General features: G+C 37.8%; 1 protein-coding gene and 1 long non-coding RNA gene across 3 annotated transcripts in view; one reads left to right on the top strand and one right to left on the bottom strand.

The window, feature by feature from the left end:
- Positions 1-1228, bottom strand: part of LOC134737003 (uncharacterized) — a 102601-nt gene extending 101373 nt beyond the window's left edge. Inside the window, exon 1 of the long non-coding RNA XR_010121517.1 lies at positions 1113-1228. This is a non-coding gene — a long non-coding RNA (uncharacterized lncRNA). The remainder of the gene's footprint in view (positions 1-1112) is intronic.
- ANO3 (anoctamin 3) overlaps positions 1-18267 on the top strand; it is a 471431-nt gene that overhangs the window by 242586 nt on the left and 210578 nt on the right. For both annotated transcript variants that reach the window (XM_055282105.1, XM_055282106.2), the window contains 2 exons: positions 5798-5992; positions 7967-8038. In XM_055282105.1, coding sequence (XP_055138080.1) covers positions 5798-5992; positions 7967-8038 — 267 coding nt within the window. The remainder of the gene's footprint in view (positions 1-5797; positions 5993-7966; positions 8039-18267) is intronic.

Below are 18267 nucleotides of genomic sequence, written 5' to 3'. Positions count from 1 at the left end.
AACATGGTGGCAGGAAAAGAGTGAGCTGCCTTGTGCCACAACTGCCACCACACATGCAGTAGACGACTAGAATGATGTTAGAAAACAAAAATATGGTCACCTATCAGAGTCAGCAGCCCAATATCAAGAAGCTGCTAACATTCTGCAGCGATGGTTGTGAAGATTCCATGAACTGTTAGATGTGGAAACATCTTAAAAACTGTCAAACACTTTAAACTTTGGAAGATTATTGTGATTTTCATTCTGTCCAGTGGCTACACTCACACTTTAAATCAAATCTTCTAACATTCCTTGAAGTAAAGCAGTCTGTGTATGTGAACTGAAGAAATAACTGAAGTGAAATAATGGAGCATTTAGTGCTTTTTGTATGGCCCAAAGGAGCCCTGTGCTGACTTTGCTATAGTGTCTTAGCTTGTGAAAGTCTCTGGAACCTTCCCTGCTTCATCAAGGGAGTCACCTCTATGTCATTTTACTAAGGACAAATACCTAAAACAAACATGTTTAGACCCAGTGCCTGTCCATTGCTGCAAGCAGTCCTACACACCTCCAAACAACAAGTTCAAGATCAGCATGAAATTGGAAATCCAGGATCCTAGGAACACCCCATCCACCTGTATTTACAGGCGCCTCCCTCCACCTGCACCTTGATGGCAGTGTTAACAAGAATGATTTTGTTAGCTGTCTGAATCAGCTGAACTACAGCCTAGTGAGAACTGTGAGAAGACTGGGGATATGCTGCAGACCCCTCTGGGCCCATGTTAGAGACTACATTTCATCATGTCAAATCATGGCCCAAGTTTCCCGCCAAAATGGAACCTCTTGCTTTTGTTGGTCCGGGAAAATATAAAAAATATTTCAAAATCAATGGGAAATAGTGATCAGTATCCATAAAAATACTCTATATAAAGAAAAACAGATGAGCATAAAACCATTTTTACTACTGAAAATTACACTGCCAAAACCAGTGACTAATCAGCAAACAGCTGTTGCACAACTCGAGTTAACTTGAATACAACTAGTAGTACTAGTTGTATTAGACCATTCTCACACTGCTAATAAAGACATACCCGAGACTTGGTAATTGATGAAGAAAAGAGGTTTAATTGACTCACAGTTCAGCACGGTTGGGGAGGCCTCAGGAAACTTTCAATAGTGGCAGAAGGGGAAGCAAACACATCCTTCTTCTCATGGCGGCAGCAAGAAGAAATGCAGACTGAAGCAGTGAGGAAACCTCCTAATAAAATCATAAGATCTCATGAGAACTTACTGTCATGAGAACAGCATGGAGGTAACCACCCCCATGATTCTATTATCTCCCACTGGGTCCCTCCCGTGACATGCGGGGAATATGTGAACTACAATTCAAGAAGAGATTTGGGTGGGGACACAAACCATACCATAGATGTGGATCATAGATATGAAAAAAGTTCCTTGAATCATATAAAAGGTACAAAAATCAGAAAGTAATTGTTAGGTATTGAACATAATCAACAAAGATTCAACATGTATACGTATATATGTGTCTGCATTCATAATTGGAAGCCCTGAAGAATATAAACAAGACAATATAACAGAATTAACACTTAACAAGATTAACACTTCCCAAAAATTAAAGAAAAGACAAACCTATATATTGAAAAGGGCCTAAATTATTTCCAGGAAAATTGATTTAGATTGGTCAACTCCAAAACATATTGTAGTAAAACTATTAAACTCTAAGGAAAAAAATCCTCTAAGTGTCTGACAAAAAAGCAATTGTTTACAAAGGGAAGAAAGTCAGGTTTGCATCAGATTTCTCAATAGCAAAGTACAAAACAAGAAAAAGTAGAGCAATATTTTCAGGAAATTCAAGGAAAGAAAATGGGAGCGAGGATTTTATATCTTATCAAACTGTTCTTCAGGTATTGATATCATATGAAAATAGTTTTCATCATGTTAGAACTCAGAGGATACTGTAACCTTAAGCCCTTCCCGAGGAGTCATTCAGGGAAACAGCTTCATCCAACCAAGAGATGATCAATCTAAGACAAAAATCAGACGAAGGAACAAGGGTAGAATTTGTGTGTCTGTCTGTGTGTGTGTGTGTGTGTGTGTATGTGTGTTTATCAGTCTGGGTTCAATGAAAAGTGAGAAACAACATAGTAATTTAATCAAGACAAAGCATGTTTTGTTTTTGTTTTCTGGGAATGAAAAGAGGATTTAACTTTAGAAAATCCATTAATGGAATTCAACACATTAAGATAGCTAAGGAATAAAATTATATAAACTTTGAAAAAAATTCAACACACTACTGAACAAAAAAAATAATAAACTGGAAAGTGAATAGTACATTCTTAGCTTGAAAAAATATTTACACCTCAGTGCTAAAGCCAGTATTTTACTCAATTGTTTAAAATAATCCAATTGGTTATTTATAAATTCAATACAACGGGAAAGAAACTCGCATTTACAATAGCTAAATGAGAGCAGGAGCTAACCAATATGCAAAACTTATATAAAGAAAAGTTTAAAACACCTGACCAAAAGCATGAACCATAAAACAATCACAGGATAGATTTTGTCAAAATTAAGAACTTCTGCTTTTTAAAAGACACTAGTAAGAGAATGAAAATGTAGGCTACAGACTAAGAGAAACTATTTGCTGGTCACCTAGCGGACAGCAGTACTCACCCCCGACGTGATTATAGATTCAATGGAATCCCTATCAAAATCACAGCTGCCGGCCAGGCGCAGTGGCTCATGCCTGTAATCCCAGCATCTTGGGAAGCTGAGGCAGTTGGATCACCTGAGGTCAGGAGTTCAATATCAGCCTAGCCAATATGGTGAAACCCTGTATCTACTAAAAAAAAAAAAATAGCTGGGCATGGTGGCAGGCACCTGTAATTCCAGCTACTCAGGAGGCTGAGGCAGGAGAATGGCTTGAACCCAAGGGGCAGAGATTGCAGTGAGCCAAGATCGCGCCACGCCACTGCACTCCAGGCTGGGGAAAAGAGCAAAACTCTGTCTCCAAAAAAAAAAAAAAAAATCATAGCTACCTTTTTTGCATAAATTAACAAGTTGATCCTTAAATTTATATAGAAATACAAAAGACTAAGAATAGCCAAAGCAATCTTGGAAAGAGAGAACGAAAGTAAAGAACTCACATTTTCTGATTTTAAAACTTACTACAAAGCTACAGTACTAAAGACATTGTGGTTTTGGCATAGGAGTAGACATATAGAATGGTGGGTTAGAATTGAGAGTTCAGAAATGAATCCATAGATTTATGGATAATTGATTGTAGACAAGGGCACCAAGACAAGTCGATGGCATTTTCAACAACTTGTACAGGAACAACTGGATATCTACATGGAAAAGAATAAAGTTGGAGCCTACCTCCACACCATGTACAAAATTAGCTACAAGTGGATTATAACCTAAGTGTGAGAGCTAAAAGTATAAAACTCTTAGAGGAAAACATAGGAGTAAATCTTCGTGACCTAGAATTAGATAACGCTTTCGTAGATACAGCACCTAAAGCACAAACAACTAAAGAAAAAAACAGATAAATCGAAATTCATCAAAATTAAAAGCATTGTGTTTCCAAGAACACAATCATAAAAGTGCAAAGACAACCCATATAGAGGGAGAAAATCGGCAAACGCATGGAGGCAAGAAATTAGGTTAGTAGTTTCCAGAGACTGAGCTGAAGAGGGAATGGGGATTGGCTGCTAATAGGTATGATGTTTCTTTTTGGAGCGTTTTAAAGCCACATAGAGTGATATTTACACAACTCTGTGCATATACTAAAAACAGCTAAATTGTATACTTAAAGGAGTCAATTTGATGGTATGTGAGTTATAGCTCAATAAAGCTTTTAAAAATGTTTAACTCAAAAAAGTCTGGGATAGATCTGTATGTACTGAGATGGGAAAAATACCTAAGACATAATATATAATGTGACAAACTACAATTTCATTTGTGTAGGAAAACAAATTTTATACATAGTTACATATATGAATACATAGACAAAGAGCAATAAACTGATAACATTCATTTCATTTAGAGAAGAGACTGGAATTTAATAATCAGGTAAAACTAATTTTACTTTTTATTTCTATTTACTTCTATAATTTAAAACCTTTTAAAATGAGAACACTTTATGTAATTTGCTTATGTAAAATACATCAATACCCTCAAAGTGAGTAAATAAAGGCAGCAACCACAAAGTCTGACATGTAACAGGCACTCCACAATAAAAAGTCCCTTTGCCTTATGTGGTGTGAAGTCCAAACACAACACTGGGTTGGGCGGGGGGGTTTATGGTTTTATTCACATTATGCAGACAGCATACATAGCCAACTTCTCAACTCAGGTGTCAGTAAGAAACTTTTTAGGGAGTGATTCACGATCAAGCAGCTTTGTACAATTTACCATACTCTGTTTTCACATCGATAATATATTTCTTTATAAAGTATGCAGTCTTAGGTAATAACGAACTACCTGAGACTGGATAATTTATAAAGAAAATATTTTATTTGGCTCATGTGTCATTATAGAGCTTGCATTTTATGGAAGTATACAGAAATAAAACAAAATATATAATATGAATGACAGTGGGTGTTAAGCAGAATATAAGCAAAAGAGTAGTGTTAAAAGCTAACTTCTTTTTAAATGGTGGGAAATAACCTGGAAGTGGTAAATGAAAATGACAGTAATAAAGAAGACGAAGAATAGTTTAATGACAGGAATTTGAACACTGATTTTTAGAGAGGAAGCATGAAGAATGAACTGAGACAGGCAATTAGGTACAAGAAGGGTACAGGAAGGATATCTACTCCATCTCAAGTAAAGTTGATACGAGGTTGTGGAAGAGAAAAGAGCCTCCACTGGAGGCGGCTGCAAGAAAAGCAGTGTCACTGGGGGGATATGGGGCAGTGCCAGGTTTGGGTGAAATTATGGAGGGAAATGGGTGATCCACAGAAAAATCTAAGGAGGACATTAAGTGGATTTTCTGATGTTTTATGTGAGTTCCCAGGGACACAGTGAGAGAGTGTGGGTGGGAGATGTTAGAAATGACAGTGTCCAGAGACATTGAGGTTTAGAGTGCCAAGGGAGAGGAGTGACCAGGGATTGACATTATGGGATGAAGAGGAATGGCGATGGGGAAGTGGAGCCATTCTTTCCTGGATCACACAGTGTAGGGGGACTTCTGCTTTTGGAGGACTAGTTTGGTTGAAGGGCATTCTGACTTCTGGCAGATAAGAATCTGTGCGTGAGGGAAGTAACTCTAACACCAAGCACAGGGTTGGTGTCTTGATCCCTGCTTGCTGCCCGGTTTTTATACTATGTTAGGCTATCTCTTTCCAGCCTCTAAGTCACTGTTAGGACATTGTGTATGTGTTTGAGGGAGGGGAGGGTGTAGAAAGAAGGGCCCCATTTAGTAATTTCAATGTTTATATATTGGGTTTTATTTATTTTGCTGTTTGAAAGCCTAAATCATAAGGTTTATTTAAAGAGTATCCAAATAATTGCTGTCATAATTCCCCAAATGAACTTAAACATCAGTTCTTTTTTCACAGAACTTTTAAAAGAGTGGTGAAAGCTCAAACAGGAAACAGTTATATCTCAGAACTATTTAACAAAAATCTCAAACACTCTCCCTGACAAAATATAAACAAAACTAACTCAATTATTTCTAATATCTAGGTGGCGCTTTTCAATAGTTCATTCCTGAAACAGGTATCACAAGAATTAAAACTTTTTATTGATCTCTACTGATTTTTTATTGCTAAAACTCAACATTTTGGATTTGCAGGTATGAATATAAGCAAGAGTGAGATAACAAAAGAAACTCCATTAAAACCGTCTCGGAGATCCCTGCCTTGCCTCGCCCAGAGCTATGCTTACTCAAAGAGCTTGAGCCAGTCTACATCCCTCTTCCAGTCAACCGAGAGTGAATCTCAGGCTCCCACATCTATAACCTTAATCTCCACTGACAAAGCAGAGCAAGGTGAGCAGCAATTCCTATTTTCTTGTTCAACTTATAAAAACTACGTGTTTTCCAAACACTCCTTTCCTTCCTTTTTCCATTGGACCAGTTTTATAGAGCTCTTCAGGAAGGAGGCTGGCATAGAAAGGAGACCAGTACACCATGCCATTTGTTGGCCAGATGTGTTTTATCTCTTCCTTATCTTGAAGGTGGCCAATCCCATGGAGTCTGGACCTAATATTTGTTTGCAGTGGAAGTCCCAGCTACATGAATCACTGGTGCATTTCGCCACTGTTTGCATCCCTCTTGTTGATGAGTAACATTCCTGGCGTGAACATATAACCAGTATTCAAATAGAAAATGTCATCAGTTTTCTAAAAATAAAGGCTGGAAGGCCGGGCGCAGTGGCTCACGCTTGTAATCCCAGCACTTCGGGAGGCCGAGGCGGGCGGATCACGAGGTCAGGAGATCGAGACCATCCTGGCTAACACGGTGAAACCCCGTCTCCACTAAAAGTACAAAAAATTAGCCGGGCGCGGTGGCGGGCGCCTGTAGTCCCAGCTACTCGGGAGGCTGAGGCAGGAGAATGGCGTGCACCCGGGAGGCGGAGCTTGCAGTGAGCGGAGATCGCGCCACTGCACTCCAGCCTGGGTGACAGAGCAAGACTCCGTCTCAAAAAAAAAAAAAAAGGGCTGAAGACTTTACAACTGACAATAAAGCAGTGAAGATTTAGTGACATAAAGATTTAGTTGGACAAGTGTTGGCAACCCAAGGCTGGTGTGCAAGGGCTGAATTTTAGAGACATACCAGCAAGATGCCACACAAAGAAACGTTGTGGCTAGCCTTAAGCACTCTTCTGCACACATTTGCCCACTAAGACACACACTATCCCTTTAGACAACTCCCTTTTATAAGAGTTAAGAATTTAAATACAACCAAGCTCCCTGTTGTGCAGTGGATAGGGTATGTTTTTTTTTTTTTCTTTTTTTAGAGATGGAGTCTCGCTCTGTCGCCCAGGCTGGAGTGCAGTGGCGTGATGTCGGCTCACTGTAACGTCTGCCTCCCGGGTTCAAGTTATTCTGCTGCCTCGGCCTCCTGACTACTGGGATTACAGGCACACGCCACCATGCCTGGCTAATTTTTGTATTTTTAGTAGAGACTGGGTTTCATCATGTTTGTCAGGCTGGTCTCAAACTCCTGACCTCGTGATCCACCTGCCTCAGCCTCCCAAAGTCCTGGGATTAAAGATGTGAGCCCCTGCACCCAGCCGTGTTTTTATTTTTCAATCCTTTTGTTGCTTTTTCTTATAAGAACGCAGTCCCTTATGAGTCCATATGGTTGCTTCTTTTTCTGGATAACTAAAAAATGTCAAAATTATTGTTTCAATACTATTGTGATATCACTACATATTGTAGTTAGCTTACAAATATGTCTACTATGTAAAGTGGCAAATTGTTCAAGAAGATGAGGATATTAAAACATACTATAGGTGTTTCATTTTTCCCTTATTGAAAGTGAAATTTTAGGCCAGGCACGATGGCTCACAACTATAATCCCAGCACTTTGGGAGGCCAAAGTGGGCAGATCACTGGAGGCCAGGAGTTCGAGACCAGCCTGGCCAAGATGGTGAAACCCTGTCTCTACTAAAAATACAAAAGTTAGCCAGGCATGATGATGCACACCTATAGTCCCAGCAACTCAGGAGGCTGAGGCACAAGAATCGCTTGAACCCAGGAGGCGGAGGTTGCAGTGAGCCGAGATCGTGCCATTGCACTCCAGCCTGAGTGACAGCAAGACTCTGTCTCTTTAAAAAAAAAAAAAAAAAAAAAAAAAAGGAAAAAGAAGTGAAATTTTAAATAACTAATTTTAACTCATCAAGTTTAAAAAATTTCATCATGTTTGGCCATCATTTGTCCATGTATCTATCACCATGGTTATTTTTCTGTTGTTATGCTTTTATTTCCCAAAACTACAAAGTGTCTTATTTTATTTCAGTTAATACTGAGGAGAATAAAAATGACTCTGCGCTGAGATGTTCTTTTGCTGACCTCAGCGATTTTTGTTTGGGTAAGTGGATAATCAGTATTTACCTACTCCTTTCCCTCTCTCCAAAGGTAAGCTGTGTTCTTCTAAAAAAAACTAGCATTTTTTTTTTTTTTAAGAAAAAGTTCATGTTTGGTTTTTAACGTAATGGGTGAGTATAATATTCTGAGCTTAAGAAATTAAGAAATGTATAGTTTGGAATTCAAATATATAGGAGGATGATATGATGAACAACAATCTCATAATAAAAAATAACAATTTTTACCATTATGCTGAAAATTTCAATTTTTGAAGAACATATAGACTACTATTTCAAGATCTATAAAATTTTGACACTCAGAATTTAGAATGTTAGTAACACTCAGAGATTCTATCCTGACCCATCATTAGTGAATACTATAAATTTCATTTATTTTTCCTCTAACAGTGACAAGTTTACTTCAATCTACTTTTTTGCCTTTTGATGTTGTCACATAAGATTTGCTTCAGTTTCTAGTTCTAGATCCCTGAGGAATCGCCACACTGACTTCCACAATGGTTGAACTAGTTTACAGTCCCACCAACAGTGTAAAAGTGTTCCTATTTCTCCACATCCTCTCCAGCACCTGTTGTTTCCTGATTTTTTAATGATGGCCATTCTAACTGGTGTGAGATGGTATCTCACTGTGGTTTTGATTTGCATTTCTCTGATGGCCAGTGATGAGGAGCATTTCTTCATGTGTTTTTTGGCTGCATAAATGTCTTCTTTTGAGAAGTGTCTGTTCATGTCCTCTGCCCACTTTTTGATGGGGTTGTTTTTTTCTTGTAAATTTGTTTGAGTTCATTGTAGATTCTGGATATTAGCCCTTTGTCAGATGAGTAGGTTGCAAAAATTTTCTCCCATTGTGTAGGTTGCCTGTTCACTCTGATGATAGTTTCTTTTGCTGTGCAGAAGCTCTTTAGTTTAATGAGATCCCATTTGTCGATTTTGGCTTTTGTTGCCATTGCTTTTGGTGTTTTAGACATGAAGTCCTTGCCCACGCTTATGTCCTGAATGGTATTGCCTAGGTTTTCTTGTAGGATTTTAATGGTTTTAGGTCTAACATATAAGTCTTTAATCCATCTTGAATTAATTTTTGTATAAGGTGTAAGGAAGGGATCCAGTTGCAGCTTTCTACATATGGCTAGCCAGATTTCCCAGCACCATTTATTAAATAGGGAATCCTTTCCCCATTTCTTGTTTTTGTCAGGTTTGTCAAAGATCAGATAGTTGTAGCTATGCGGCATCATTTCTGTGGCGATTCCTCAGGGATCTAGAACTAGAAATACCATTTGACCCAGCCATCCCATTACTGGGTATATACCCAAAGGACTATAAATCATGCTGCTATAAAGACACATGCACACGTATGTTTATTGCAGCACTATTCACAATAGCAAAGAGTTGGAACCAACCCAAATGTCCAACAACGATAGACTGGATTAAGAAAATGTGGCACATATACACCATGGAATACTATGCAGCCATAAAAAATGATGAGTTCGTGTCCTTTGTAGGGACATGGATGAAACTGGAAAACATCATTCTCAGTAAACTATCGCAAGGACAAAAAACCAAACACCACATGTTCTCACTCATAGGTGGGAATTGAACAATGAGAACTCATGGACACAGGAAGGGGAACATCACGCTCCGGGGACTGTTGTGGGGTGGGGGGAGGGGGGAGGGACAGCATTAGGAGATACACCTAATGCTAAATGACGAGTTAATGGGTGCAGGAAATCAACATGGCACATGGATACATATGTAACAAACCTGCACATTGTGCACATGTACCCTAAAACCCTAAAGTATAATAAAAAAAAAAAAAAAAGATTTGCTTCAATTGAGCAAGCTTTGCATTCAAATCTGTAGCTTGCCCATAAACAATTCTTTTGAATTGGGTTTTCATTTTCATGAATTTAATAGAAATAAAATAAAGCCAAAATTAATCAAAAAGTGATACTAATGTGCCAACACTTATTTTGCAACCTCAGTGCCTTGACACATAACCTGAAGAAATGAAGCCCTGAGTTTTCAGTAGTGGATACATCAGTGGCCAGGCCTCAGTGCCTACATAAAGAGTTCTCAACTCTGGTTACACATTCAAATCACCAGAGGGCTTTTTAATGCTTCCTGGATCACAGTTCCAGAAAATCAGTTTTAGTTGGTCTGGGGAGTGAAATTAGTATACATACTTTTAACAACCTGTCCGGTAAATATTTAGTGTGGCCAGGATAAAGAATTTCTGGCCTAAAAACTGTATCTTCGTTTTTCTCTATAGGCATTGTTAAATCACTCTTCATAACTTTTAAAACTATGAATTTTGCTATTTATAATAGCATTCTGTATGACTACAAATTAGTCACATTTCTTATAATAATTTTTGTTTTATGTGTGGCACAGAAATAGTGCTGGCTTATTAAGTTTTTTAATTAAAGAAAGCCAGCGACCAGCAGGTTCATTTTGTATACAGAATCAAAAAGAGCATCTCATCAGAAAAAAATTCACTCAGAATACAAAGGCCTTTCCTGTAGTAATTACTTCTGAAGATTACTACAAGCTGAGTATTTTTATCCAAAATTCTTGAGACCAGAAGTATTTCAGATTTCAATTTATTTTAGAATATTTGTATTATATACTTACTCACTGAGCATCCCAAATCGGAAAATCTGAAATCTGAAGCGCTCCAGTGAGCATTTCCACTGAGCATCATCTCAACACTCAAAAAGTTTCAGATTTTGGAGCATTTTGGATTTGGGATGCTCAAACTATATTATCAGTTATTTTCTAATTTAAAAAATAAGAACAAAAAACAAACCTGAAGTTTTTCTTGTCCAAAATATCCATACAGGTGGGAGAGTTTTCAAGGCACCCTTCACTAACCTGTCCTTTAAATTAGAACCAATGTATAGTTTAACAATCACTCTATTGAAAAACCTTCCAGTTAATTCCTTGCATTTTATTTTTGACAGCTTGCCATTCCAAATATAAAAAGCACTTTCTTTGAATGTTTAACATAATTGGATGCTCGTAACTTTATAATTCTTTTCTCATCACTTTTGTGTCTCAGTTATTTGTTCCAGCTGACCTGTATTTATCTCTCTCCAGGCATTGTATCTCATATTCACTATTTTAGCATCCCCCAGCATCAATCTGTCATTTATTCAAGTTAGAAAGACATCACAGCTTCTGCAGTTAAAATACATATAAATGATGAGGTGTTTGCCTTTATAATGAAGGTGAGGTACAGTCTCCAGCTTACTGTGTAGTATCACTAAGCATTTCAAGAATCCAGCTGGATGTAACACCTGGCTGGGAAATACTCTTTTAGAGTTAGGTGCATATCTATGAGTGTTTTTTTATTATTTTATCATTATTATTATTTTTGAGACAGAGTCTTGCTCTGTCGCCCAGGCTGGAGTACAGTGGTGTGATCTCAGCTCACTGCAACCTCTGCCTGCCAGGTTCAAGGGATTTTCCTGCCTCAGCCTCTCAAGTGGCTGGGACTACAGGCGCGCACCACCACACCCAGCTAATTTTTGTATTTTTAGTAGAGATGAGGTTTCACCATGTTGGCCAGGCTGGTCTCAAACTCCCAACCTCAAGCAATCCACCCACCTTGGCCACCCACCTCAGGCAATCCACCCACTGGGATTACAGGCGTGAGCCACGTAATAAAAGTGTTTTAATCGTCTTTGAAAAGAAGACGCCTGGCCTGAGTGTTTTAATCATCTTTGAAAAGAAACCAAGTAAAATAATGTCAAATATACCAAGAGTACAGTTAAATAAAGCATGAGTAAGCACTTTGGCAATACATGTTCTCTTTTAAATGCAAAGCAGTTACATTCTCTAAGTTTGCCTTTAGCGTGCAGAGTACCAGGTTCCTGCATTGGGCTGATTATTGCATGGGAATTTCCTGACTAATGCATCTATTTATGGCTTTTTTACAGTTAACCACTTTGAGCTGCCCCATGAGAATATTAATGCTGAGGCAGACTTAACTGCATGTGGTCAGTGTTTCATTAAGGATTGATATTTCTCATTGTTCCAAATGAGAACCATGAAGGAAACAATATTAATGGCTTTGTTGATTCAAAGAAGGACATTGCTACTAAGGCTCCCTAACAGGATGGGTATATATCATGAAAAAAATGTTATTTTTCCAGCCAGCCATTGGTCACATCTTTATTCTTATATCCACTAGCTGTGTAACTGTAGTATATTACTTAACCTCTCTGAGCTTTAGTGATTTCACTAGTAAATAGGGATCAATGAGCCGTTCTTAGTAGGACTTGAAATAAATAAAAAGGTATAACTTCATCATAGCTCCTAGCACATCATGGGGGTTCAACAAATATTTGTTCATTGCTTTATTCAGTCACTAACTAAGCTTATCTTTCACACCAAATTCTGTTGGGCCCAGACAGATCTACACTAAACAGCTGTTTCTGTGATCATCAAAAGTGATTTTAGGCTGGGTGTGGTGGCTCCCACCTGTAATACTAGTGCTTTGGGAGGCTGAAGCAGGAGGACTGCTTAAGCCCAGGAGTTTAAGACCAGCATTAGCAAAGTGGTGAGACCCTGTTTCTACAAAAAGAAAATAATTAGTCAAGCATGGTGGTACACGACTGTAGTCCCAGCTATGCAGGAGGCTGAGATGGGAGTATCACTTGAGCCCAGCAGTTGGAGGCTACAGTGAGCTATGATCACACCCCTGCACTCCAGCCTGGGCAACAGAGTGAGACTCTGCCTCAAAAAAAAAAAAAAAAAAAAAAAAAAAAAAGGTGGGGGGATACTTTTATGGCATGATAAATAATAATTTACTGGACTCTTTATTATTATACACTTTACCTGTCTTATCTCACTTAATTCTCATAACAACACTTTTAGTTAGGTAGCACTTATTTTTACAGATGAGGAAACTTATTCACCAAGAGAGAAAATAATTTGCCAAATGTCACATAGCTAGTCAACGGAGAGCTGAGATTTCAACCAAGAAAGCCTCGATCTCTAGCCTTCTCTTTTAATCACCACACTAGGCACAAAGGCCTTAAGGTAAAAAGTGGTTAGTGATTTCCAAAGACACTAGTTCTGTAAGATGTTAATAAGTTTCAGGCAGAAAGTACAAGGTGAAGATAAAGCTGCATGTTAAAATACATTTGGGTAATGATTAGTTAAAAAGCTAATTGAGTCGGAAAGTTTTGATTTTTTGTTTTCTTCATTTTTTATTGACATCACATAGCCTTTAATTCTATTTTTCATAAAGAAGCTCACAATGCCAGAGCAGCATTCCATATACCCCCCAACACTCACAAAATTATTCTCAAAAGTGCTGATCCTTGTAGCAATGAATTTGAAATCCTGGTGTGGCAATAATTTTATTTATTACTGTTGGAAGCCCCACTACCATTGCCTACGTTTTTTTCTTCTCAGTATGCTGGAAAATGACAAGGACACAGTAATCCATGTTAACAAGTGCCTGATGCTTGATTCTTCCCATGCCCATGTGGCTATAAACTCAGGTAACTTAGAAATGAAATATTTTAGGGCCGGGCGCGGTGGCTCATGCCTGTAATCCCAGCACTTTGGGAGGCTGAGGCAGGCAGATCACCTGAGATCGGGAGTTCGAGACCAGCCTGACCAACATGGAGAAACCCCATCTCTACTAAAAATACAAAATTAGCCAGGTGTGGTGGCACATGTCTGTAATCCCAGCTACTAGGGAGGCTGAGGCAGGAGAATCGCTTGAACCCAGGAGGCGGAGGTTGCGGTGAGCCGAGATCGTGCCATTGCACTCCAGCCTGGGCAACAAGAGTGTAACTCCGTCTCAAAAAAAAAAAATAAGAAATATTTAGGGCTCATTAAGACCAGCATAATTTGAGTCCAACCAACCCAAACACACATCTATCTAATCTTGTTATGAAATCAACATTTTGCTAATGTTATAAAATGACTTCCTCAGGAATGGGTTCATATTAGAGTTCTGAAACATCTATTTGCTTTCTACAAACATAATAGTTTAGCTCAGTGGAATACGCATTGGTCTATTTCTTTAAATAGTTATGGTCAAAAAGGAGTACATGGTGATTTTGCTTTCCTTCTATAACTTTCATTCCATAGATAATATCCACTAATTCCCATTATTTTTTCCTAGAAGCATTTTATATGAAGATGGCATTAAGAAATAACTTTCTTCTAATATTCCTAACCTACTTAAGATTACAGAAATGAGGGAATTACACTGAAGGAACATATTTTTCAGTTATGACAGTCTCACAGTCACTGTAAATCTTGTCAATTGTTTATTGAACACATAAGCTCCTTTCTATGCCATAAGGTCCAATTGTAAATCCTGTCAATTGTTTATTGAACACATATTGCCTCAATTTTCAAAAATATATTCAGAATCTGACTACTGCTTACCACATTCAGTGCTGCTCCTGGGTCCGTCTGCTACCTTCTTTTGGTACGCTGGTACAATAACTTCCTAACAGATCTCCCTGCTCAAAATCTTGCCTCCTTATAGATGATTTTCCACGCAGGACTCACAGAAAGCTTTAATAAAAGGAAGATTAAATCCCATCATTTCTGTGCTCCTGTCTCAACAGGTTTCCCATTACATTTAAAATACAAACTCACTCTGGTATTCAGAGACCTTACAGAATCTGGGTCTGGTTTCTCTAGGCCATTTCCTAATGCTTCCCTTTTCTCACGAGCTGCAGACAGCTCAACCGTCTTGTGTTCCTTGTTCACAATAAATATGTGCTTATCCTAGGGCTCTACACTGAAATAAGCCGGGTTCACATCAGACTTACTTTCTGTCTCCTAATCTTGATGGATTTTTCTTCATAATACTGATTACCTAAAGTTATTTATTTAGGTTATTCACCCCAATTTTGTGTTTCCAGAAGACAGAAACTGTCAATCTTGCTGCCACCTTTAGCACCAGAATCAAGAATAGTACCTGACCCATAGTAGGTGCTTAAAGAATACTTTTAGGATTAGGACAAATGGATGAAAGAGCATTCTCTGTCTCTCTCTTTCTTTCTCTCTCTCTCTCTCTCACACACACACACACACACACACACACACACACACACACACACACAACCTCTTTGGAAAGTCTGCTGTAGAATACACCCTTTTTTTGCGCTCTGTGGTGTCATTTATCACTGTGAGTTTTCTCACTAGTTATGAGTTAGTGCTTTGTTAATTTTCTCGCTGAGGACCTGATCTAAATATTATTCTCTTTTGTATTTAAATTGTGATGATAGGCCTTTATATACAGTATTTAAAGGCTTAAAACAAAACTCTTCTTAAGTAGTAGAATTGCCTTTTTTTTTTTTTTTTTCTTTTGAGACGGTATTTTGCTCTTGTCGCCCAGGCTGGAGTAGTGCAGTGTCATGATCTCAGCTCACTGCAACCTTTGCCTCAGGTTCAAGCAGTTCTCCTGCCTCAGCCTCCCAGGTAGCTGGGATTACAGGCGCCCACCACCACATCTGGCTAATTTTTTGTATTTTTAATAGAGATGGGGTTTTACCATGTTGGGCAGGCTGGTCTCGAACTCCTGACCTCAGGCAATCCACCCAGCTTGGCCTCCCAAAGCACTGGAATTAGAGAGGTCAGCCACTGCGCCCAGCCATAGAATTGCCTTTCTAACATCAGTCTTACTGAAGTCCTCCTTAATACATAGTTATTTAGATGCTACTTCCTTTCTATTATAGCACTTTGGATGACTCCTCACTAGAAGATAATAACTGTGATTTATGTTTGTCTTACTCATATTGCTTGATTCAAGCTATCCACTCACTGACATGGGTGGATGGGTGAGGATTGGAAGAGTGCAGGGAAAGATGGCGAGTAGAAAACGCTGGCACACTGACACAATGGAAAGCAGTTTATCTGCAGGATTTGCTTCCCTGTGTTGTTCTTGGAGCACAGCTCTGTCAGTACCCTCATTGCTACTGGCTAGTGGTAGTACTTTAGAACAATAGGGCTAGGGAGAAGTAGGCAACAAAGGAACCCCAAAGAATTAATAAGTCTGGGTCCTTGTTGTTATTGTGTCCTAACCACAGAGCAAGCCATGTATGGACCATTCATGAATTTATTCTTCACAGAAAGCTTCTGTAGGATAATTTTTAAAATCATGAAATTTATTGGTGGTCAAAAGGTCCAGTTTCAGGTACCAACCCTGTCACTTACTACTTGGGTACATACCATCTTTGCCTGAGTTTTCCAATTTGAGAAATGGAAATATCAATATTAGTTTCTTCTTATAAACAGAAATTGAGCAGAATTGTAGTGAAAGCTGTTGTGAGACTCAAATTAGACAATATTTATCAGAGATGACATATAAATCAGAAATTATGAAAATAACCTTAGGTCATTATTATCATGTGCTCCCGTATTGTCACCTATTCTGATAATCCTGGAGCAAGCCATTATTAGCAAGGTATGGAAAGTTTGTACAGTTGCAAGTAAGTGAAGGCCAAATAATAATCTACTCACACATTTAAAATTCTCCAGGAAGTAGAGCATCGATTTTCAGATGCTGAAACAATACAATGTAACAGAGTAACAAAATAAAATGACATTATAGTAAATAAGAATGACTGAGCTGGAATAATGTAGCTATTAAGATTTTACTCCCAGAGATAGCTGTAAGGTTTATGTTGTGATCATAACAGTCTGCTATATTATATTGGTCAGTTCCTTTAAGTTTGGAACTGATGCTGATATGCAAACAAAATTTAAAAGACAATGCATTCCCACTTGAGTCAGCATAAGTTTTCAACATGAAGCATACAATTGATGATTAGAAAACAGATTATGGATTAAATTTAAAATTTTCCACTGGCATACTCGAAGTAATTACATTGTTTCCTATCTACTTGGGCTTTAAAATGAAAGATAGGACTTTTTGGTAGCCCTAAATTACTTATTTTTTTGTAGTTGTCTCAATACTCAAATTGTGAATTGAAAGCAAACAAAAGGAAGATAATATATATTTATGTGTTTGAGTAACTATGCATAGATTCTTTCATTTAATCCTTGGAACTATTCTATGGGACTATTTTATTCTAAAGTCTAACGTTAAAAAACTGTAACGGACCCACTGCCACCCAGCTAACAAATGATAAAACGAAGATTTTAACTTGGATTTGTTGAAACCAATATTGATTCCCTTGCCACTCTGTCAGCCTTTGTTCTTCAACATATGAAGCGATTTTATTGAGCTTTGAGACTGCATTTTTTATGGATGTATGCCTTCCTATTATTATGCTACTAGAGAACAGCAAGAGTTCTATTTGTCATAATCAGACTTACTGTGTAACTGTTACCACCTGTTCCAGAAAGCTGTTGTCTTTTTTTTTGTGAAAATCTGTTTTTCTTAACTCTTTGATCTTTTTAGATTTTAAGACACTATCAATTGTAGGAAGCATCATCGAATTAATGAGCTTTTAGGAAAAACAGGTTACTGCCGTGATTTCAGAAATGTTACAATGTGGGAGAAAGTCATCTTAAAAAGAGGAAATATAATATTTGGTATTGTAATTTAGTGCTATTGCTTAAACATTTTTTTAATTTGATATTTAATTGATGTTCTGGGCATATGTGCAATAAATATCTCATCACCACATGGGGAGGATTTCATAAAAATAAGGATCTGTGCCCTTGAGAACAACCAAAACACATTAGTAGGTTTCATTTGTGTTTCAGAAGATCTCACTGATGGCAGAATAATTAGCTTCATTAACCAAATGCAATATGGCTGTCTCCACTGTTGCTCTCAGATGTTGACTGATGCTAATACTAACTCTAAAAAGCTTTTTAAATTCTGCCGTTATGATACAAATAACTCCTAGCAAGAAAAAAAAATATCTGTGAGGGAGAGAGGACTACCACTACCTAGTTAAAATAGATAACACATTTTACATTTCCTTCATACTATAGTTTTTCACTGTTTGTCCTTACATTTATATTGTTTTACAAAATTACATTCAGAAGGAAAATTATATTTCAAATGAAATGTGTGAGAATAGCCTAAAACAGCTTTTTAACTTAAGATAATAGTTTAAGCATTTCTGTACATTGTCAGTCTGCAAAGCAATTTAATGGATGCAAAATATTCCCATATATAAGCATACCATTCATTTATTAGTTAATTTAACAATTACTAAGAGATTACGATAGAATTAACAATGAACTAATTATCAGGATATAGCGATGA

This window comes from Symphalangus syndactylus, chromosome 6 (assembly GCF_028878055.3).
Source record: "Symphalangus syndactylus isolate Jambi chromosome 6, NHGRI_mSymSyn1-v2.1_pri, whole genome shotgun sequence".
Taxonomy (NCBI): domain Eukaryota; kingdom Metazoa; phylum Chordata; class Mammalia; order Primates; family Hylobatidae; genus Symphalangus; species Symphalangus syndactylus.
This window is presented reverse-complemented; position numbering and strand designations above follow the sequence as displayed.